The 18,913-nt window shown below is 36.2% G+C and overlaps 2 protein-coding genes across 3 annotated transcripts; both read left to right on the forward strand.

The window, feature by feature from the left end:
• Positions 1 to 228: 228 nt before the first annotated feature.
• On the forward strand, positions 229 to 9,297 carry LOC145632159 (casein kinase 1-like protein HD16). Of its 2 annotated transcripts, none has more exons than XM_081684459.1 (17): positions 229 to 693; positions 1,308 to 1,784; positions 2,109 to 2,234; positions 2,309 to 2,382; positions 2,468 to 2,537; positions 2,629 to 2,684; positions 2,811 to 2,882; positions 3,040 to 3,134; positions 3,428 to 3,494; positions 3,581 to 3,710; positions 3,789 to 4,007; positions 4,097 to 4,227; positions 7,612 to 7,786; positions 7,886 to 7,976; positions 8,112 to 8,269; positions 8,359 to 8,547; positions 8,803 to 9,297. In XM_081684459.1, exons 2-17 carry the CDS (start codon positions 1,365 to 1,367, stop codon positions 8,860 to 8,862), a joined length of 2,133 nt encoding a protein of 710 aa, XP_081540585.1. In that variant the 5' UTR covers positions 229 to 693; positions 1,308 to 1,364; the 3' UTR covers positions 8,863 to 9,297. The 2 variants fall into 2 exon arrangements, with proteins under 2 accessions (XP_081540585.1, XP_081540586.1); XM_081684460.1 differs by having other exon boundaries at positions 8,359 to 8,541.
• A 7,082-nt stretch (positions 9,298 to 16,379) lies between these two features.
• LOC145630840 (H/ACA ribonucleoprotein complex subunit 1-like protein 2) lies at positions 16,380 to 18,444 on the forward strand. The gene is made up of 4 exons (XM_081682986.1): positions 16,380 to 16,691; positions 16,797 to 16,945; positions 17,035 to 17,150; positions 18,145 to 18,444. The coding sequence occupies exons 1-4, from the start codon at positions 16,526 to 16,528 to the stop codon at positions 18,317 to 18,319; spliced, it is 606 nt and encodes a 201-aa protein (XP_081539112.1). The 5' UTR covers positions 16,380 to 16,525; the 3' UTR covers positions 18,320 to 18,444.
• Positions 18,445 to 18,913: the final 469 nt, after the last annotated feature.

An 18,913-nucleotide genomic window follows, 5' to 3' on the forward strand; every position in this document is an offset into this window, starting at 1 on the left:
TTCTGTTTCATACGAAGTATTATGAGACCGTGTCACACTAGAATTTAAAAAAGGGTGCGTAAAGCGAGTGGGGGAATGTGATTTATTGGTAAAATAGTAAAATACCAGTTATACCACTATCGCTTGGTTGATCACAAGGCCACATTGCATGCTCCATGTTTTTTCGTATAAAACAGAAGGGTTTTCTTGGACACCATTCAGAAGAAAGAAATACATAAAAAATTAAAAAAAAAAAAAAAAAAACATAAATATAAATTAAAATACCTAAAAAATTAAAAAAAAAAATTGAAAAAAAAGAGAGATAAGCGTTTAGCAAAGCAAAGCATTGGCATTGCACAAAGAAAGACGCCCTCTTTCTCCTCTACCTACAACTTTATCTCATAAATTCATCAATACCCAGAAAACTCAAATAATAACTATTCATATTCTTTGATTTTTTCCACCCCATTTCACCCATTTCCCAGAAATTTAATTATTTGTGTTTTGTAAGTTTAATAAACTCAGTTTAATCCCCCTTTCAAACGGATTAAAAAGAGAGAATTTTTTTTGCATTTTTTCTGTGTAATTTTGTTGCAGATGTAAGCAACTGAAGATCTGTGGCCGATCTTTGTTGGGAATAAGACTGTTTAAAGTCTATTTTTATTGATTTTTGTGCCCGATCCTTGGTGGGTTTGTTGCTCAAAAGAAGGATCTGTAAGTGTCTAATTCTTTTCCCCTTTGTTTTGATTAAATTTGTTGATATTGTTTTGGTTGGTTTTGATTGTTCTTGGTTTACTTGATGATCGATTTTTTGATTTTTAGTTCTAGAAAATTTGAATTTTATTTGGGGTTTGAAAACATTTTTATAATCGGTTAAGTTTTGATTTTTTTTAAAGAAGAGTTTTTATGTTATTTTTATGTTTGGGGTTGTACTAGTTTGATGTTTTCTAGCATGTTTTAGCCATGGATGAGTAGTTGTTAGTTTAGAAGTACAAAAAACTTCATGAAATAAGTAGTTATATAGTCACATTTTAAAGTTAAAAATATAGATTGGTGAGAGAAATGAAAAAAACTATAGCACTATTTTGAACCGTTATTTGTATGTTATTTGAAATGTGTGTGGTTAAAACTGTTTAAATTATACCATGCTTTATTAGTTTTAGCTAATTTGGGGGAGTGGATTATCTGATTCTTTGATGTGGGTGATTGGAAGCTTTGTCTAGTAGCCTGCATAGATTGGTTGCATTGTTTAGATTTAATTGTTTCATTAGCTATTTTTTTTTTTTTGTGATTCTATGAATGAATATGGATTGTTTATGTGTGGACAGGAAAGGTGAAAGGGATTATGTTGTAATCTCGAGGGAGCTAATTTGTATGGGTGGACGATGCCAGAGCTGCGAAGTGGAGCACGAAGATCGAAGAGGCTTGGTGATCTTCAGCAGCCTGCCCCTGAATTGAATGATCAGGGCGAGAATCTTCTTCCACCTACACAAAACAAAACGAGGCGAAGAGGTGGTGGTAGAGGGAGAGGTGCGAATGCTGCAACTGGTGTAGCTAAAGGGGCCCAAGCAGCAGTAGGAGCCAGGCAAACCGGTGGTGCTGGTCGTGGTCGGGGTGTTAGAGTAATAGATTTAGACCCTGAAGTTCCTGGCGAAGGTGCTCAGGTTGCGCCTGTAGGAGTTGCTGGTGCTGCACAAAATCGAGTGGAGGTTGCCGCTGATAAAGATATTCCAATGGAGGGAGCGAGTGGTGATAAATTGGTGGCTGCTGAAGAGGATACTAACCTAACACCTGTTCCTGAAAGGGTATACTCTTTTCCTTCACAATGTTATTTCACTTATTTGCTCCTATTGTTGTTTTTTTCCTTAATTAAATAAATTTCTAACCTTATTTACTGCATTGTGGTACTGATAAGCTCTGTTGTCACTCTTTCACTGGTATGTTTGTTATTTTCACTGGATACGATATTTTGACTATGAGTTGATGCCAAGTCAATTTGTTGTGTTCATTGTGGTTTGCATACTTGTTTAGTCTATTCTCGCATTTCATGAAAATATTTATTCTCCTTATTTTGTCTGCTTTGCATTTCATTCTCTTGAGATAATTTAGTTTCAATTTTTTTTTTCCAGGTTCAAGTAGGCACTTCGCCTGTATATAAGATTGAGCGGAAGTTGGGTAAGGGTGGTTTTGGCCAGGTTTATGTTGGCAGAAGAATGGTTGGTGGTACTGACAGGATAGGACCAGATGCTGTTGAGGTAAATTCTGTTCAAATTTACTATATTACATCTTTGCATTATGAGGAATAACTGTTGCATTCTTTTGGCTCCAGGTTGCTGTAAAATTTGAACACCGCAACAGTAAAGGTTGCAATTATGGCCCTCCTTATGAGTGGCAGGTTTACAAGTAAGTATTGTATTTTTTTTTTCTTAGTTTTTTGGCAATTTGTTTGTTTTTAATGTGTAACTAATGTCTCACATGTTATTTATAGCTCCTTGAATGGATGCTATGGCGTTCCTTCTGTTCATTACAAAGGGCGGCAAGCAGAATTCTACATTTTGGTTAGTAGTTGGCACTACAAACTCCTTAGATTATGAATAGATTTGGAATTTCATTTTCTATAACGTAATAACGTTATCCTATATGTCTCAGGTCATGGACATGCTTGGACCTAGTCTATGGGATGTTTGGAACTCTCTAGGACAATCGTAAGCATCTACCAACCCCCCTCCCCCCAAAACATTCACATGGAAATGATTGTTTATGCCACCTTTATTGTTTGTATGTCTTTATGTGTGATACACAATAAGTTTATGATTGACTACTTGAAACAGGATGTCTCCCAATATGGTAGCATGCATTGCTGTGGAGGCAATATCAATCTTAGAAAAGCTTCATTTGAAAGGGTAAAGACCTTTTGACATGTTAGGTTATATATATATATATATATATATATATATATATATATATATATATATATATATATATATATATATTCTTTCCCTTCTGTATTTTTGTAAAATATATGTATGTTGATTAGTGAGCTTTTTCTTTTTGTTGAAGTTTTGTGCATGGCGACGTTAAGCCAGAAAATTTTCTTCTCGGTCAACCTGGAACTGCAGATGAGAAGAAGTTGTATCTTATAGATCTTGGTCTAGGTATGTCATTTGATTTTCACAACTTTTTCTGAACCCCCTCACAATAAAGTAAAGATAACAAAATTTGTTCAATATTTCTGGGTTCAAGATCACGTTCTCTTATTAGTTATTCCATGTGTTGGCCTTAAGCAGCTTGGCACAATTTTCTTGCTGCTTTAATGCCCTCATTATTTTGTTTATGTTGGTGGAGTCTATCTTTACTTCCAGTAAAATTATGTGTTGTCTAAAGCTCTAAACCATGTAATGTCCTCATGCTGTCTTATAACTTTGCGGTTAATTTCTTTTGTTTTCAGCATCTAGATGGAAAGATGTATCATCTGGGCAACATGTTGAATATGATCAGAGGCCTGATGTATTCAGGTTTGCAAAGTGCTTAATGATTTTCGCTTAGAGCTCTTGCATTTCATTTATAGTGTATGACGACAAATATTTGTGTTCTTTGGCAGGGGAACGATAAGATATGCAAGTGTCCATGCACACTTGGGTCGAACAGGCAGTCGGAGGGATGATCTTGAGTCATTGGCATATACTTTGATCTTTCTTATTAAAGGAAGGTTACCGTGGCAGGGTTATCAAGTGAGTTAAAGTTTTGATTTTGATTTGTGTTAGATGATTTAGTAACTTGTCTGACTTTTAATTTTTCAACTTGAGCAGGGAGACAACAAAAGTTTTCTTGTTTGTAAGAAAAAAATGGGCACCTCTCCAGAGTTGATGTGTTGTTTTTGTCCTGCCCCATTCAAACATTTTCTTGAAGCTGTGACCGTCATGAAATTTGATGAGGAGCCAAATTATGCAAAACTTATATCACATTTTGATAGTCTAATTGAGCCCTGTGCGCCACTTAGACCTATTAAAATTGATGGGGCCCTTAAGGTTAGGAATTTGGTTTTTTTTTAAAGCCTTCTTATATATGTTTGATGAAGAGAAGTTTTCAAGTTTTTTATTCTATGTTCAATACTTAGGTGGGCCATAAACGAGCGCGGATGCTCCTTACCATGGAGGAAGATGAGCAGCCAAAGAAAAAAATACGATTAGGTAGTCCAGCAACTCAGTGGATTTCAGTTTATAATGCTCGTCGTCCCATGAAACAGAGGTAAATTGATAAAAAAAAAAAAAAGTCACATGTATTTACTTGCCTGATTTTATATTTGGAGCATCTAGTGATAGTTTTAAATTGTATAATATCAGGAATTTTGGCGAAATTGACAGATCAAATTGGATTATACATTTATGCTAAAGAGTCTAGGGAGTTTTAGCTTATGTTATTATGCATTCAGTAAACTCCTTGCATAGTTATTTATAGAAAATGAGCTTAGTTATTGGTGAGTGGTTGTTCTAGATTGATTGTGTTATATGGTACAAAGTAAGCCTTATTCTGTTTTCAAGAATTTGTGAAGATGCCAATCAGTTCAAGTTAGTGCCATTTTGGACATACTTGCTAATACACTACTTTGACCATCAATATCTTTAAATTATGTATTATTAAAATTTGTAAAAAGCAGTCTTTTGCAAAATATACATATACATTAAGATAATCCTGTCAACATCTTACATACTAAACTTCATATCTTAGCGAAAGAAGATTGTCCAAGCGGGATGTGAGTAGTATAAATGTCAAAATGATGCGAGTATATGTTGACGGAGGGAGTATTACGTGCATAAAAGATGTCCTATATGGATAATCCCTAAATACTAAGCCATGTTCCATTCTTGGATTTTCCCAAAATATTAGTCTATTTTATAGTTATATATATATATATATATATCACAGTTATTTTACTAGTTGTTTGTGAGTGAATTAGTTGTTAGTTTGATTTTAGCAGCTGGCCAATTTAGTTCATTTGGTAGATGTCATATTTTGGTTCATAATATGATATCATATTTGATTTTCTATACGGAATTATCACTTTTGGTTCATGTAGCCGACCCCACTTCTGGGATTAAGGCTTTGTTTGATTGAGTTAGATATCATATTTTCCCTCCATTTCATATTGTTCTATCCACTTTTCAAGGTTTACACCCTCTCACCTTTTTACCCCATGTCTTTTACTTCAGTTACCTATTTGGCTATTTCTTACACCCACTCACCCTGGTTCAAAAATGCGGTCATAGTAGTCTAGTAGATTGAAATCTGAGGTGCTTTGTCAAAAAAAAAATCTGAGGTGATGTGGTTATTTTGACATGAATGTGGTTTAGAAGTATTGTTTTGGAATTTCAATTTGTACTTACAAATCATGATTTAGGAACCGATAAGAGCATAATAGTAACAAAAATCTAGTATATTCCTGTATATATTTAAGGTTTATAGCCATTATTAGAGTATTGAGTCAGTTAAGCTGAGTCCTTGTCTAAAAAGCTAGGTATTAAAGTGGTAGCGCCAAATATTAGTTGAGATCATAGTTATTTGTTGACATGGGCTACAACTTGGTCGATTGCTAAGATCGATACAATGAAGAAAATATCGGTGATATCTATTTGAAAATTGTTAAAACTCGGCCCATATGTTATCTTGTGGCCAAGTTTTAACACCATGCTACTCGGTCTCCTTTATTTAGCTAACTTAATCAGTAGAATTTAAAAAACAGCAGAATATTATTTTATGGAAAGGTTTTCAATTAATTTTAGATATTGAAGCATGTATGGATAAAAATTATGAAGTTTTACTTCCAAAAGCTTGCCTTTCTTTGTTTCTTTTTTAATTTTCTTGTTTATTTTTATAAGCACTTGCTAAAATATCAGTTTTTTGCTAAAACCTTATGTTGAAAGCATAGTTGGGGCTACTAGTGCTGTTCTCTCTTGGAAATATTAACAAGTGTTGCAAAAGTTAGCATCAGTTGTTTTAAAGGTCGTATTAACATCATAAACTGGGTTTCATGCAATATATTGACATTTGACACCTCTTATGTGGTGGCGATAGTTCTCTCACTAAATAGGATTTCACGACTATCACAAGGGAGCTAGTTGAGGTTGAATTGAAGATTGTATATTGATTAGGGTGGAAGCAGTGTGTTGGCCTTGGTTGTGTTTAAGCTTAACAGATATTGAATGATGTTCTTTTGGGTTTTCGATCTTATTGAGTAGCAATAATGCAGAATTGTCTGCTATTCCTTCCCTTTCCTTCGTCTATTCTTGAGGTTAATAATTTAACATGCTCATTTTGACAATCTTCCTTTCCCAAAAGTTGGTAATATTTTAGATTAGTTATCAGGAGCTATGTTTATCTCTCGCTCACACTACTGACGTAGTTGCTTGGTGAATTTACTCATGTTTTGGGTTGTGTTCTGTAGAAACCTTCATCAATGTTTGGATAGAGTATAATGGGAAGACGTCCTCTTTTTTAAGTGATCATTTTATGAGTTGATGTGAGTCTACATATTTGTTGTTGATATGGTGTTTTTAGTAGTATGTGTCCATCCAGTAGTTATCATTCCAAACATAATGAGCTTGCTCCTGATTAGGCTTCAGTCTGTGGCTGTTGCTGACATTTATCATGTTTTGGGTGTAAAAAACACAACATTGCTTTCTATTTACAAGGGAGAATCGATGATACATTCAAAGTATCAATTTAAACCATTTGGAGTAAAAATTAGTGTGGCCCAGGCAATACTTCAGGTCATCCAGTCTAAGTTAAATATATTTGAGCTAAGTATGGGAACATAATTGATAGATAGCTAAGATGTAGGACTTCTAATACATTTTTTTGGTGGTATTGAGCTGGAACAGTACCATTGGCATTTTGTTGTAATGAAAACATGTTCAATAGTGGTGGCATGTAAACTTTCTTAGGAACGTTTTTTTTTTTCAAATGTAATAGTATATATACATATGGAGGATTCTCTTAGTAAGATCTTGACGAATTAGTTGGAGTTTTTCATATCAAGATTTAAAACAGAAATGTTTGCTTTGTATTAAAGCTTCTTAATGGTGTATGCTGCATTTGTTAAGAGTTGTCAAAAGATAGTATATTACCTCTGTCTTCTGACTTAGTGTGTGAGTACTAACTGTATGTTGGCAAGAAAGACGATAATTGTGTGAAATTCAATTAACAAATGAGCAACAAGCCAAAAGCTCTGGAATGTGCTAGAAATTTTTTAAATTTTATATCTCATAGCTGTATTTAAGACCCTTGATTGTGCTGGGAAAGTTTTGAATCCTTTTTATCTCATAGCTTTTTGTGATCTGACAAAAAGCGTGTTTTTGGCTGCCTTCCTTTTCTTAGCTTTAGTGCGTTTTATATCTTGTGTATGTTCTGGTGTTTCTCTACTAGAAGGAACACGTATGGAGACTGTTCTATCCCCAGTTGATAAACTTTTAACATGAGTATGTGCTTGGGGTTCTTTACACATTTTTTTTCACATGTCATTAAATTTGGAATTGGTACTGGTAAACAGTAAGCTTGTTCTGTTAACTGTTAGGGCCTTTCTTATACTATCCATATTATCCGGGATAAAGGACATTAATTTTTCTGGTCTTGCAGATATCACTACAATGTTGCCGATGCTAGGCTTAAACAACACATCGATAAGGGAAATGAAGATGGATTGTATATCAGTTGTGTGGCCTCAGCTACTAACCTGTGGGCCCTAATAATGGATGCGGGAACTGGTTTTAATTCTCAAGTGTGGGAACTATCAAACGTCTTCTTGCATAAGGTTTGAAATGCGTGAGCTGAAAGGTTTCTTGTTTCCACTGCAGATTTTGACTCTGTCTGAAATCTAATCATTTTCTGCTTTTATATTTGATCTTATTAGGATTGGATCATGGAACAGTGGGAGAAGAATTTCTATATTAGCTCGATAGCTGGTGCATCCAATGGAAGCTCTTTGGTGGTTATGTCTAAAGGTAGTTTGCCAGTATTTGATTCCTCTCCCCTCCATATTACCACAAACAGCGAAGGCAAAAAATATTTAAGGGTAAATTATCTAATATGATTCTGAAATATGATTCTGAAAACTATTGTGTTTTCTTGAAATCTAGGGACTTCTTACACTCAACAGTCATATAAAGTGAGCGATTCATTCCCATTCAAGTGGATTAATAAAAAGTGGAAAGAAGGATTTCATGTAACTTCTATGACAACGGCTGGTAGTCGTTGGGGAGTAGTAATGTCTAGAAATGCAGGATTTACTGATCAGGTATGACCTTATTCCCCAGAAGCTAATTCTTTCCTAGTTTGTGAACTTCCTATGTAATTTAAATCTGACTAATAACAATTTATGGAAAGGTTGTCGAGCTAGATTTCTTGTATCCAAGTGAAGGGATACATAGGAGATGGGAGAGTGGCTACAGAATAACTTCCATGGCTGCAACGCCCGATCAAGCAGCCTTTGTGCTGAGCATTCCAAAGCGTAAAACGACAGATGAAACGCAAGAAACATTGAGAACCTCTGCCTTTCCCAGTACTCATGTAAAGGTGCCTACCTCTTATAATTCAATTTTTACTTTGTGTTATTCTATAGTTTTGAAGTATTAGAAACTATGACTTTCAAATGAATTAGCATGAACCTTGCATAAGATAAAAGAGTTTGAGCCATTCCTGGTTAAGTTGCTGATGTGACTATTCCAATGTTCTTCTTTCGGTAGATTTTACCGAGTATCTAATACCGTTTCAGTCCAATTTGTTAGATTTATACTGAGTATTTATTATCGTTTCCTTCTCCTTTGGCAGGAAAAGTGGGCAAAAAATCTTTATATTGCTTCAATATGCTATGGCCGGACCGTGTGCTGATTTTGTAGCATGTACATATCTCACTGAAGATTTTTAAGTGCGCTCTCAAAAGGCTGGAACGGGCGCTAACAGCTGCTATTTTGGGTGTTAGAGGGTGATGAGCCTCTTCTCAACGTCCTGGGGGTATACAGGCTTCCAAAATGATTTACCCTCCTGTATTTGTAAAAGGTATCCGTATATATACCATTTGAGAGATAGGGAACCAGAAAAATGGCTAAAAAGCGTTCATTAATTGGAAGAGTGCGACCTGGAAGCCAAGATGAGTTAGAGGCTGTAAAATTCTGCCTGAAAAAGACCAACTGATATTCAATATGGAAATGGTATTTTGTTGTTTCATATAAATGGGAGAAGAAATTCCAGCAGAGATTATTTTCACTGTAACTCCTAATCTGCTGGAATCTATTTGGTAATGAAAAATCTTTCTTTAATGTTAAACATTCTTGCCTTGATAGTTTGCTTATAAAAGCTTGAAACCATGAATTTACCGCGAAAAATATCCAGTCTTGTCCTCTTATCTTTTCAGCATCTTGCCCGGACTACTTAATCTCAACCTGTATTAATATTTCAATATATAAACTGTGTGCGAGAAGGCTGATCCAACACATATCAACCCGAGGATGTTTGTCGAATACATATATAGGAAATAATAACCGAACCAATTGATTACCGTCCTTCAAAAGCAAAGTATCGATTGCTGGACAGAGATGAGGAATTGTGGTGCAAATTGGTCAAAAAAATAGCAATTTCTAGACAATGCAGTTTTTCCTTTGCTAGGTGTTTTGCACCCATGTAAGCCACTTTACTTGGTGAAAAATGGTGCGCTAAATTGGTCAAATTGTCAATAAAGTGTTACAGAGAACTTGCTGTTTGATGTGAATGACTTGCATATTTGTAGTGGTTGACTTCATTCCCTTAAATAAGCATCTATGAAATGTTAGATTGGCATAATTTGTAAGAGAATTGGGAAAAAATGGCCTTGCTAGCTTCACTATTTGTAGCTATTCTCTTACACCTCTCATGCAATCCTTCTCTCGGTTGCCCTTCGCAGCAAAAACAAGCACTTCTTCAGTTCAAACACACTCTCCTCACACAACTGGCACTAAATGATTCTCCCAATGCTTCGCTTGCTGGGTTAGAGACCTGGGATTCGAGCTTGGACTGTTGCGAATGGGAACTAGTAACTTGTCATTCTTCAAGATCGCTATCTAAACAAGTAACTGATCTTAATCTTTACTCTCTTCTCCCCTCACTTGCATATTCAAATAATAAAACATTGGGTGTTGTTTCTTCACATGTTTTAACTCCTCTTTTTAGCATAACAAGTTTGTTGTCTATTGACTTATCATTTAATATCATTATTGGGGGTGAAATCCCAGTCTCTGGGTTTCGAAACTTGACCAATCTTGCTCATTTAGACCTTAAAATGAACCAATTTAATGGTTCAATCCCTGAAGAAATGTTTTGTTTAAGGAACTTACAGTACCTTGATATGAGTAGCAACTCATTTGTAGGTACTCTGAGTTCTGCAGTAGGCGGTCTAAGAAACTTGAAGTTTCTGAATCTAGATGAGAATTTCCTGCATGGAAATATCCCAGTAGAGATCGGATACCTTGCTAAACTACACACATTATCACTTCGACAAAACCAATTCTCTGGTGGGATTTCATCCGCGTTGCTGAATTTGATTGAGTTGGAGGTCTTAGACTTGCGCAATAATTCTTTCACTGGTGAGATTCCGCCTGATATTGGTAATTTAGCAAAGCTTTCGACACTGGCCTTGAGCAGGAATTCCCTGACAGGAGGAATTCCTGGTTCAATCCAAATGATCAGTAATTTCACCACCCTTGAGTTGAATAATAACTTATTATCAGGAAGAATTCCTGCTTGGTTGTTTGATTTGGAAATGCTGAAGATTTTAAATCTTGGAGGAAACAAACTTATGCTAGATAACCCTGCGAAACTGGTTCCAAAGTGCCGGTTATCTTTGCTAGTTTTGAGGTCTTGTGGACTAAAAGGCCTACTTCCTCGGTGGATTTCGGATCAAATAAGCTTGGATTTTTTAGACCTTAGTGAGAATGAGCTTGAAGGCGGCTTCCCTCTTTGGCTAGCAGAAATGGAGATTGGAAGCATCATTCTGTCAGACAACAAGCTATCTGGTTCACTGCCACCAAGATTATTTCAATCAAAGAGTCTATCCGTCCTCGCTTTAAGTAGGAATAACTTCTCAGGGGAGCTGCCTGAAACAATTGGAGAGTCTCAGCTTATGATACTAATGCTATCAGACAACAATTTCTCTGGCCAACTGCCTCAATCATTGCCAAACATTTACAGGCTTTTGCTCCTCGACTTGTCAAAAAACAGTCTCTCAGGTAACAAATTCCCTACTTTTAACCCAGACTTTTTCCTTGCATTCATTGATCTTTCTTCCAATAGATTCTACGATGAAATCCCCACCGGGTTTGGCCCGGGTGTGATCATTCTTTCTCTAGGTGAAAATCGGTTTTCTGGTCCACTTCCTGAGAATCTGACAAACTTCACTCAGCTGAAGCACCTTGATCTTCATGACAATAACATCTCTGGAGAAATCCCATCATTCCTGTCTAGTCTTTCCTCACTTCAAACCTTAAGCCTTCGAAACAACTCTCTTACAGGATCGATTCCTAGTGATCTTGCAAACCTTACACGTCTCCAAATCCTTGATCTTTCCAACAATAAGCTTGTTGGTGACATCCCTTCAAGGCTTGGAGACTTTCCTGGCATGATCAATCCTCCTGATACATCCACTCTATCGTCTGCTTTGTTTAGCTTCGATATTAAATTCCAGGACCTGATAGTGAACTGGAAAAGCTCCAAGCAAGGTTTATCTAAATACAACCTTGATTTCTACTCTCTATTAGACCTATCAAATAACCAACTCACAAACCAGATTCCGAGTTCATTAGGAGGCCTTGAGACGCTCAAGTTACTAAATCTTTCCCACAACGCCTTCCAAGGAAGTATTCCATCTAGCTTTGGTGGTCTGCAGAATGTCGAGACCTTAGATTTGTCACATAATACTCTCTCAGGAGGAATCCCAGTGACATTTACCAAACTACAACAGCTGACTACTTTAGATTTGAGCAACAACAAGCTAAAAGGAAGGATTCCGGAAAGTCCTCAGTTGGATACTCTGAATGATCCAAACATATATGTTAATAACAGTGGGTTATGTAGGGTGCCTATACGTGTGGCTTGTCCTGATGATGCAGAACCTGCAGTTAACGAGTCAGGGGAAGAGCGCGAGGAATCATTTTCATGGCAGGCTGCTGGTATAGGTGTTCCAGTAGGATTTATAATAGTAATTTCAAGTATGTATATTGCTGGTTTTTTCAATATCAGGACTAATCGTCGTAGCTCTAATAGAGCAAGATCTAGATGCAAGAAGTAGCCTAGCTTCTTGCCTGATGTTTCCTATATATGCATATTGTATATCAATATTGAAGTAACATGGACATTTTTCTGTCCTTGTTCTCTTTATTTGGGTATACTTAATTTGTTCCTTTTCATTGTCATAATTGCTTCGTATGAACAAGCAATTACAGAACAAGAAATGTGTCATAAGTTATGGGAGAGAATCAATCCCATAATCTCTTGAAGGCAGGAGGAAAGCTCTAACTACTTGAGCTATCTCTCACTCTCTGATAAAAGTCGTATTTGGTCATTAACAATCTTTTCAGAACAGTGATACGGAGTATTAAAACAAAGGGAAATTTCACCCAATGCCCCTTAGTTATTTTTTTATTCACCATATATCCACAACAATTTTCAAATTCACCGTATACACTTGAGTTTAACAAAATTGTCACTAAATGCCCTTAATGACTAACAACGTTAACCTCCGTTAGTCATTAAGACTGAATATGCCACGTGGCATGCTGGGATTGGTTTTCTTTTAATTTTTTAAATTTAATTAATTAATATAATTATAATTAATAATAAAAAAAACTAAAAACTTAAAAATAAAAAACCCAGCCACCTCCCTTCCCCCATCAACCTAGCCCCATGCCAGCCGACCACTGGTGTTCATCCCCTCCTTCGCGCCAGTGCCGACATCCACCCCCTCCTCCGTGTCGGTGTCGGTGTGATCCCTCCCTCTACAACCCCCTCCCTCCTCTATTCCCCACCACGACAAACACCAAAAAACCCCAATCGAAAAACCCTCTCTTCTCTCCCTAAAAAATCCACCCCATCGCCGGCGTCCAAGAACCCCTCTCCGCACCGGTGAACCTAAATCGCCCTTCCCCCTCCCTGAACTACCATGCAAAAACCCCAAAATCGAAATCTAGGGTTTCGGTTGGGGATTTCGATTTTGGGGTTTAATTAAGGTGTTGAGGATGGTGGTTTAAGGGGGGAACGAAAGTGGTTGGAGATGGTAGGGGGATGAGCGAACAAGCTTCGCCAGCGTAGGGGATGGAGTTTGGGGGCTAGCTGGCGTCGGCTAGGCACCATCGGGAGGGGAGAAAGGTTTTTTCGAGTTGTGAGTGGGGTTTTAGGGTTGGGGGAAGGTGGTTTTGGGAAGGAGAAGGGCGGCGACAGGGAGGGGAGTGGCTGCCAATGTCGGTGCCGTCAGTGGGGGTAGGGGGGACTGGGGAGAGTGGACGGCGCAAGGGTTCAGGTAGCTTCCACGGCGACTTGGGCTGGGCTGGGCTGTGGTGGTGGGTGGGTTTTTTTATTTTAATTTATTTTAATTTTTTGATTATTAATTAAATTTATTTTTAAATTTAAATAATATATAAATGACAACCAATTATAGGTTGCCACGTGGCATATTAAGTCTAAATGACTAACGGAGTTAACGTCCATTAGTCATTTGAGAATTTTGTAACATTTTTATAAATTTAGGGACATATGGTGAATTTGAAAATTGTTGTGGGTATATGGTGAATAAAAAAATACTCAGGGGCATTGGGTGAAATTTCTGTAAAAAAAAATAAAAAAAACCTTCCTCTTGTATTATAACTAGTTAATGCCCGAAATTTTCTTTTTTTTTTAACAATAATTGAATCATCTTGCATAGTTAGGGCTTGTTCACTGTAGCTTAATTTCACTTCAGTTCAGCTTCAATCAGTTCAATTCAGCTCAGTTCAGCTTCTAATTTCTTTCTCTTATAAAATATTCATTTCAGCTTTATTCAGTTCAGTACAGCTCCAATCAGTTAAGTTTGATTCAGTTCAGTTCAGTTCAGTAAATGTGAACAGGCCCTTAGTTTGTCAATAAATGGAATTATCAATATGTAACAATTAGGTTTTTATTTTTATTTTTTTTTTAACTCGGTCAAATTGAATAGAGGATTGTGTATGTTACTATTAAAATTTTCTATCTTATCATTTACCTTGATAAAATTAACATCTAGTTACTGATTGCTTTTAAATGTCATCGTCAATTGGTTCAAGCTTTAAAACTAACTTCAAATTATTTATCTAAAAAAAATAATAGCATAAAAATGTGGTTGGCGAGAAAAATTTCTATGTGGTGTTAACATGTATGACCTACGACTGATTTTGAGATTACTTTAGTATAATAGTGCCAGTGGCGGACCTAGAAATTTGACAATGGGGGGACAATTTCGATAATTCAACTAACATCAACATGCTTTTTAAAAAATCGGGTATACAATACAAATGATTCGGGTACATACTTGACTTCTTGTTTAATACTAAAAAGTTACAATTTCAAAATCCATTAAATAATACAATTCGGTTACATACTTCTAAAATATCCTCCGAGTCTTCATTTTTTGAAATCGATCGATGGTATCTTCATCGGGGACTTGTAAAAACACTTATTTCTCGATGAAAGTAACCAAACAATCATCATAAGTTGATCACCCATACTATTTCTCAATTTTTTTGATATATGTCATTGCTGAAAAGACTCTTTTAACACTTGTCGTAGCAACGGGAAGAATCAACATTAACTTGATAAGCAAATGAATAAGAGGATAAGTCTCATGCAACTTGGTTTTGACAAAGAGAATTAATGTCATGCAAATCTCGAAGATCCGCTTGTTTTTCCATTGTCCTAGACTTGCTTGAAGAACTTTACATATCCTTATTCATTTAAAAATTAAGCTTCAATATTCAATAATCATCTTTTTAACAATAAGCATCCAAAATCTAAAAAACCAAATCATCACAAACTAATTCAATACACAAAGTTACAAACTATTACATATTAATTAAATTCACAAACTACTTGTCTACTTTCAAAGTTTCAATCTTCCATTCACCATATTCACCAAGTAATTCACAAAATCACAAATTCACAATTCAATTCACAAACTAATAACAAATAAACTAAATCACAAATTAATTAAAAAACATGATTACATAAACACAATTACTCATAAACTAATTCTTTATTTTTTTTTATAATCTAAGATAAAAATTAGGAAATAAAAAAAAATGACCTGTGGCGGAGTGGGCTGCCGGAGCAGCGATGCTGGGCTGGTTGTAGTGGCGCGATGGCGGCGAGAAGTCCGGCGGTCGCTACCTTGGTGGTGCGGTGGTCGGTGGTGCAAGATCTACTTTCTCTCTCTTAGGTTTTTAATTTTCAAACTTTTCTCTTTCCTCCCTTTTTTCTGAAATTTTTTTCTTTCCTTCTTTTCTTAACCCACGTGATGTCTTCAGTCTTGCTGATTTCTCTTTTTTTTTTTTTCTTTTGTTTTAAATTACTCAGATTTTTTTTTTAAAAGTGGGGGACAATGGTCCCCCCTTGTCCTCACGTGGGTCCGCCCATGGTAATGCAGATAAGTACAGTATCTATATAATAACAATTTTTCTTGTGTGAGATTCATTTGTCGTGGAATGGGAAGACCCCAGTGTGCTAATTACATGCACAAATAACCATGTAAGCTGGCCTTGGGATATATATTCGAGAAAACCTTTCGATGTTTAATAGATGAGTAAAGAGTGATGTGGTACTGGTAATGGTTGCTAGCTTAGGAGTGCACGTACAATAACTATGAATTAGTATTAGGTCCTATTTGGAAATATTAACGGTAATTGGTAGCTTTTAGCGGTTGAGTAGGGAATAGTTGTCAATTAGTAATAGGTAGAGGTTAGCTGTCAAAGTAACAATTGATAGTATCAATATGAGTATTTGGCAAAAGAAGCGGTTGCAATACTAAAATAGATTAAAATTTATTCATACTGTTTTAAAAGGTAACCAAAATATGACAAACGTTACCCGCTTACTTTTAAAACGTTACTAATTTTAACGTTTGATTAAAGCTACCTGCGTAGTAAATGTTGCCTTCACCCAAACAAATACCTTGACAAACACTCTTGTTTTTCTCTAATAATGTTTTGACTTGATCAAAACGCTAACGCTAAATCATACACTTTTGCCATCTTACACAATGGAAAATAAGAAGATTATCCATTCACAACATAAATTTATAAAGTTGGGCCTAACGAATTGATAAAAAAAAAACCTACTAACCCAACAATTTCCAAACCCAACAAACAACATAACTGTACAGTTTAAGCCTTTTTTTCCTTTAATTTTTTTCTTTTCTTTCTGTCATCTTATATCCTTCTCTTAAACCCTGAACCCTAATTCACGCCCCTCTCATTCCCCTCCATTTTTGTTTTCTCTCTCCTCAAATCAAACAACAACAACAATGAGACCTCCGAGAGGCGGCGGTAGCTTCAGGGGCGCTCGCGGCGGCGGTGGTCGAGGCGACCGCGGTGGTCGTGGAGGTCGTGGCGGCTTCGGCGGTCGCGGTGGTGGTTTCGGCGGTCGTGGTGGTGGTTTTCGCGACGAAGGTCCACCTTCAGAAGTCGTCGGTATTCCTTCTATCTGTCTTTGTAATTACTTGCTTTTTTGTTTGATTTGTTGAAAATGATTTGAATTTTGTTGAGTTTTTGTTGATTATTTTGTGTTTTGAGCAGAAATTTCGACGTTTGTTCATGCTTGTGAGGGAGAAGCAGTTACAAAGTTGACGCATGAGAAAATTCCTTACTTTAATGCTCCTATTTACCTGCAAAATATGACTCAGATTGGCAAAGTTGAAGAAATTTTTGGTCCAATTAATGAATCTGTAATATTTCTTTTATTTATTTCTTGTCATTTTTATTTAACTTTTTTTTATTTAATTTGGGGTTTTGATTGAATGTTTGAATGTTGCAGTTTTTTTCTGTTAAAATGATGGAAGGAATAGTTGCAACTTCATATGCTCCTGGGGATAAATTCTACATTGACCCTGCAAAGCTCTTGCCTTTGGCTAGATTTCTTCCACAGCCTAAGTATGTTGATTTTTATTTCTCATATATAAATGTTAAATTCTGGGTATTGCTTTTATTATACATTTGTGCATGAATTAGATTTTGGACACTTTGTATTATACTATAGCTCGATTTCGATAATTATTAGCTTTAATAATTAAATAGGTAGGAAACAGGTTGTTTCAATTTGTAGGTTTGCGACTGAACATCTTGGTTGTATGGATGGTAGTATGTGTTGAAAGTCCTGAAACGAAATGTGATTTTACTCCCTAGAGCATGTTAGCGGAAACAGATTAGGTTTGCTGACTGAACATCGTGGTTATATGGATGGTAGTATGTGTTGAAAGTCTTGAAACGTAGCGGAAACAGATTAGGTTTGCTGACTGGACATCGTGGTTATATGGATGGTAGTTTGCGTTGAAAGTCCTGAAATGAAATATGATTTTACTCCCTAGAGCATGTTAGCGGAAACAGAAGGTTTGCTGACAGAACATCATGGTTATATGGATGGTAGTATGCGTTTGAAATCTTGAAACGAAATATGAATTTACTCCTTGAGTGTGTTTAGATAAGCCAAATTTAGCTGTTTAGATTATAGGACATACCCTATTGAATAATTTATTAGTTTGCTTTTTGAATGTTTAGAGTTGATGGCAACTTGATTAGTCATTTGGCATTGAGTTGTCTTGAACATTCACAGCATTTATAGTTCCCTAAAGTATGCTTTGTTTTTCGTTCAATGTACAAGTGAAAGGGAAATGAGGATTTTTGGGCCTATAAATGTACTGTATGTAATAATTTATTGGAGCAAATGCTTGATTTCTTGTGATTTTTTAAGAGTTTGCAGCTCTTAACCTCTGAATGTCCATATGCCTCACAGAACTATCTGTTTATTTCATTTTGTGAACTTGTTGTAATTGGATAATTTGGTGTTAGAATCTTTTATTTTATCGATTTGTTTTGTTCTAATATCATATCTGAGAAAGCTGATCTGATTTTTATTATATTTACCCAGGGGAGCTTCAAGAGGAGGTAGTCGTGGTGGTGGTTTTGGAGGCAGGGGTGGTCGTGGTGGTGGTTTTGGAGGAAGAGGTGGTGGCTTTAGAGGAAGGGGTGGCCCAAGCCGCGGTAGAGGTCCTCCAAGAGGAGGCCGTGGTGGTTTTAGGGGGGGAAGAGGAGGAAGATTTTAGAGTGCTAGTGTCTTTAAGTTCCAGGATTTGTCTTTCATGTCCTTGTATTTGGTATTCGTAAAAAGCTCTGAATTCTGATATGTAGTTGAATTTTGTTTAGTGCAATCCCTTGTTTTCTATCAGCATTTGCATTGTGGTACCTTTTAGCATAATGTGATGTGTGTGATTGCAAACTACCGTTGTGTTACCTGAGTATACTAGAGCATGAAATATTTTCAATGAAGTACTGTAAGCTACAGATACTGATGTCCCTCTTCACTTCCTAAGTCCCTAGTCTCTCGCATTAGAAACACTCTCTTTCCCCAGCTCAAATTGCCTCTTTAAAACTAGAGGTGATCAACAATGGTCTAATCTTACCTAACCTGAAAAAGTGCAGTTTCGGTAACCCTAATACATATTTTTAGCAGTTGTTGAAGGTTGGTCTCGACTCTCGAGACCAGGTACATATTCATGGTCCTTTAAGGTTGGTCTTGACTCTCGAGACCAGGTACATATTCATGGTCCTTTGTTCAGAAATGAACAATTAATATAACAAAATTGAACATTTTCATTGAACATATTTTACAATAATTTTATATTTCTTAATAATTAAAT

Source organism: Chenopodium album, chromosome 5, assembly GCF_948465745.1.
Source record: "Chenopodium album chromosome 5, dcCheAlbu1.1, whole genome shotgun sequence".
NCBI classification, from domain to species: domain Eukaryota; kingdom Viridiplantae; phylum Streptophyta; class Magnoliopsida; order Caryophyllales; family Amaranthaceae; genus Chenopodium; species Chenopodium album.

Excerpts from the sequence above, each read along its gene's own strand:
- LOC145632159 (XM_081684459.1), top strand. The coding sequence starts at position 1,365 with ATGCCAGAGCTGCGAAGTGGAGCACGAAGATCGAAGAGGCTTGGTGAT. Across the intron at positions 4,008-4,096 it reads AAATTGATGGGGCCCTTAAG|GTGGGCCATAAACGAGCGCG; the intron begins GTTAGGAATTTG and ends TTCAATACTTAG. Across the intron at positions 4,228-7,611 it reads CGTCGTCCCATGAAACAGAG|ATATCACTACAATGTTGCCG; the intron begins GTAAATTGATAA and ends CTGGTCTTGCAG.
- LOC145630840 (XM_081682986.1), top strand. The coding sequence starts at position 16,526 with ATGAGACCTCCGAGAGGCGGCGGTAGCTTCAGGGGCGCTCGCGGCGGC. Across the intron at positions 16,946-17,034 it reads TTGGTCCAATTAATGAATCT|TTTTTTTCTGTTAAAATGAT; the intron begins GTAATATTTCTT and ends TGAATGTTGCAG. Across the intron at positions 17,151-18,144 it reads AGATTTCTTCCACAGCCTAA|GGGAGCTTCAAGAGGAGGTA; the intron begins GTATGTTGATTT and ends ATATTTACCCAG.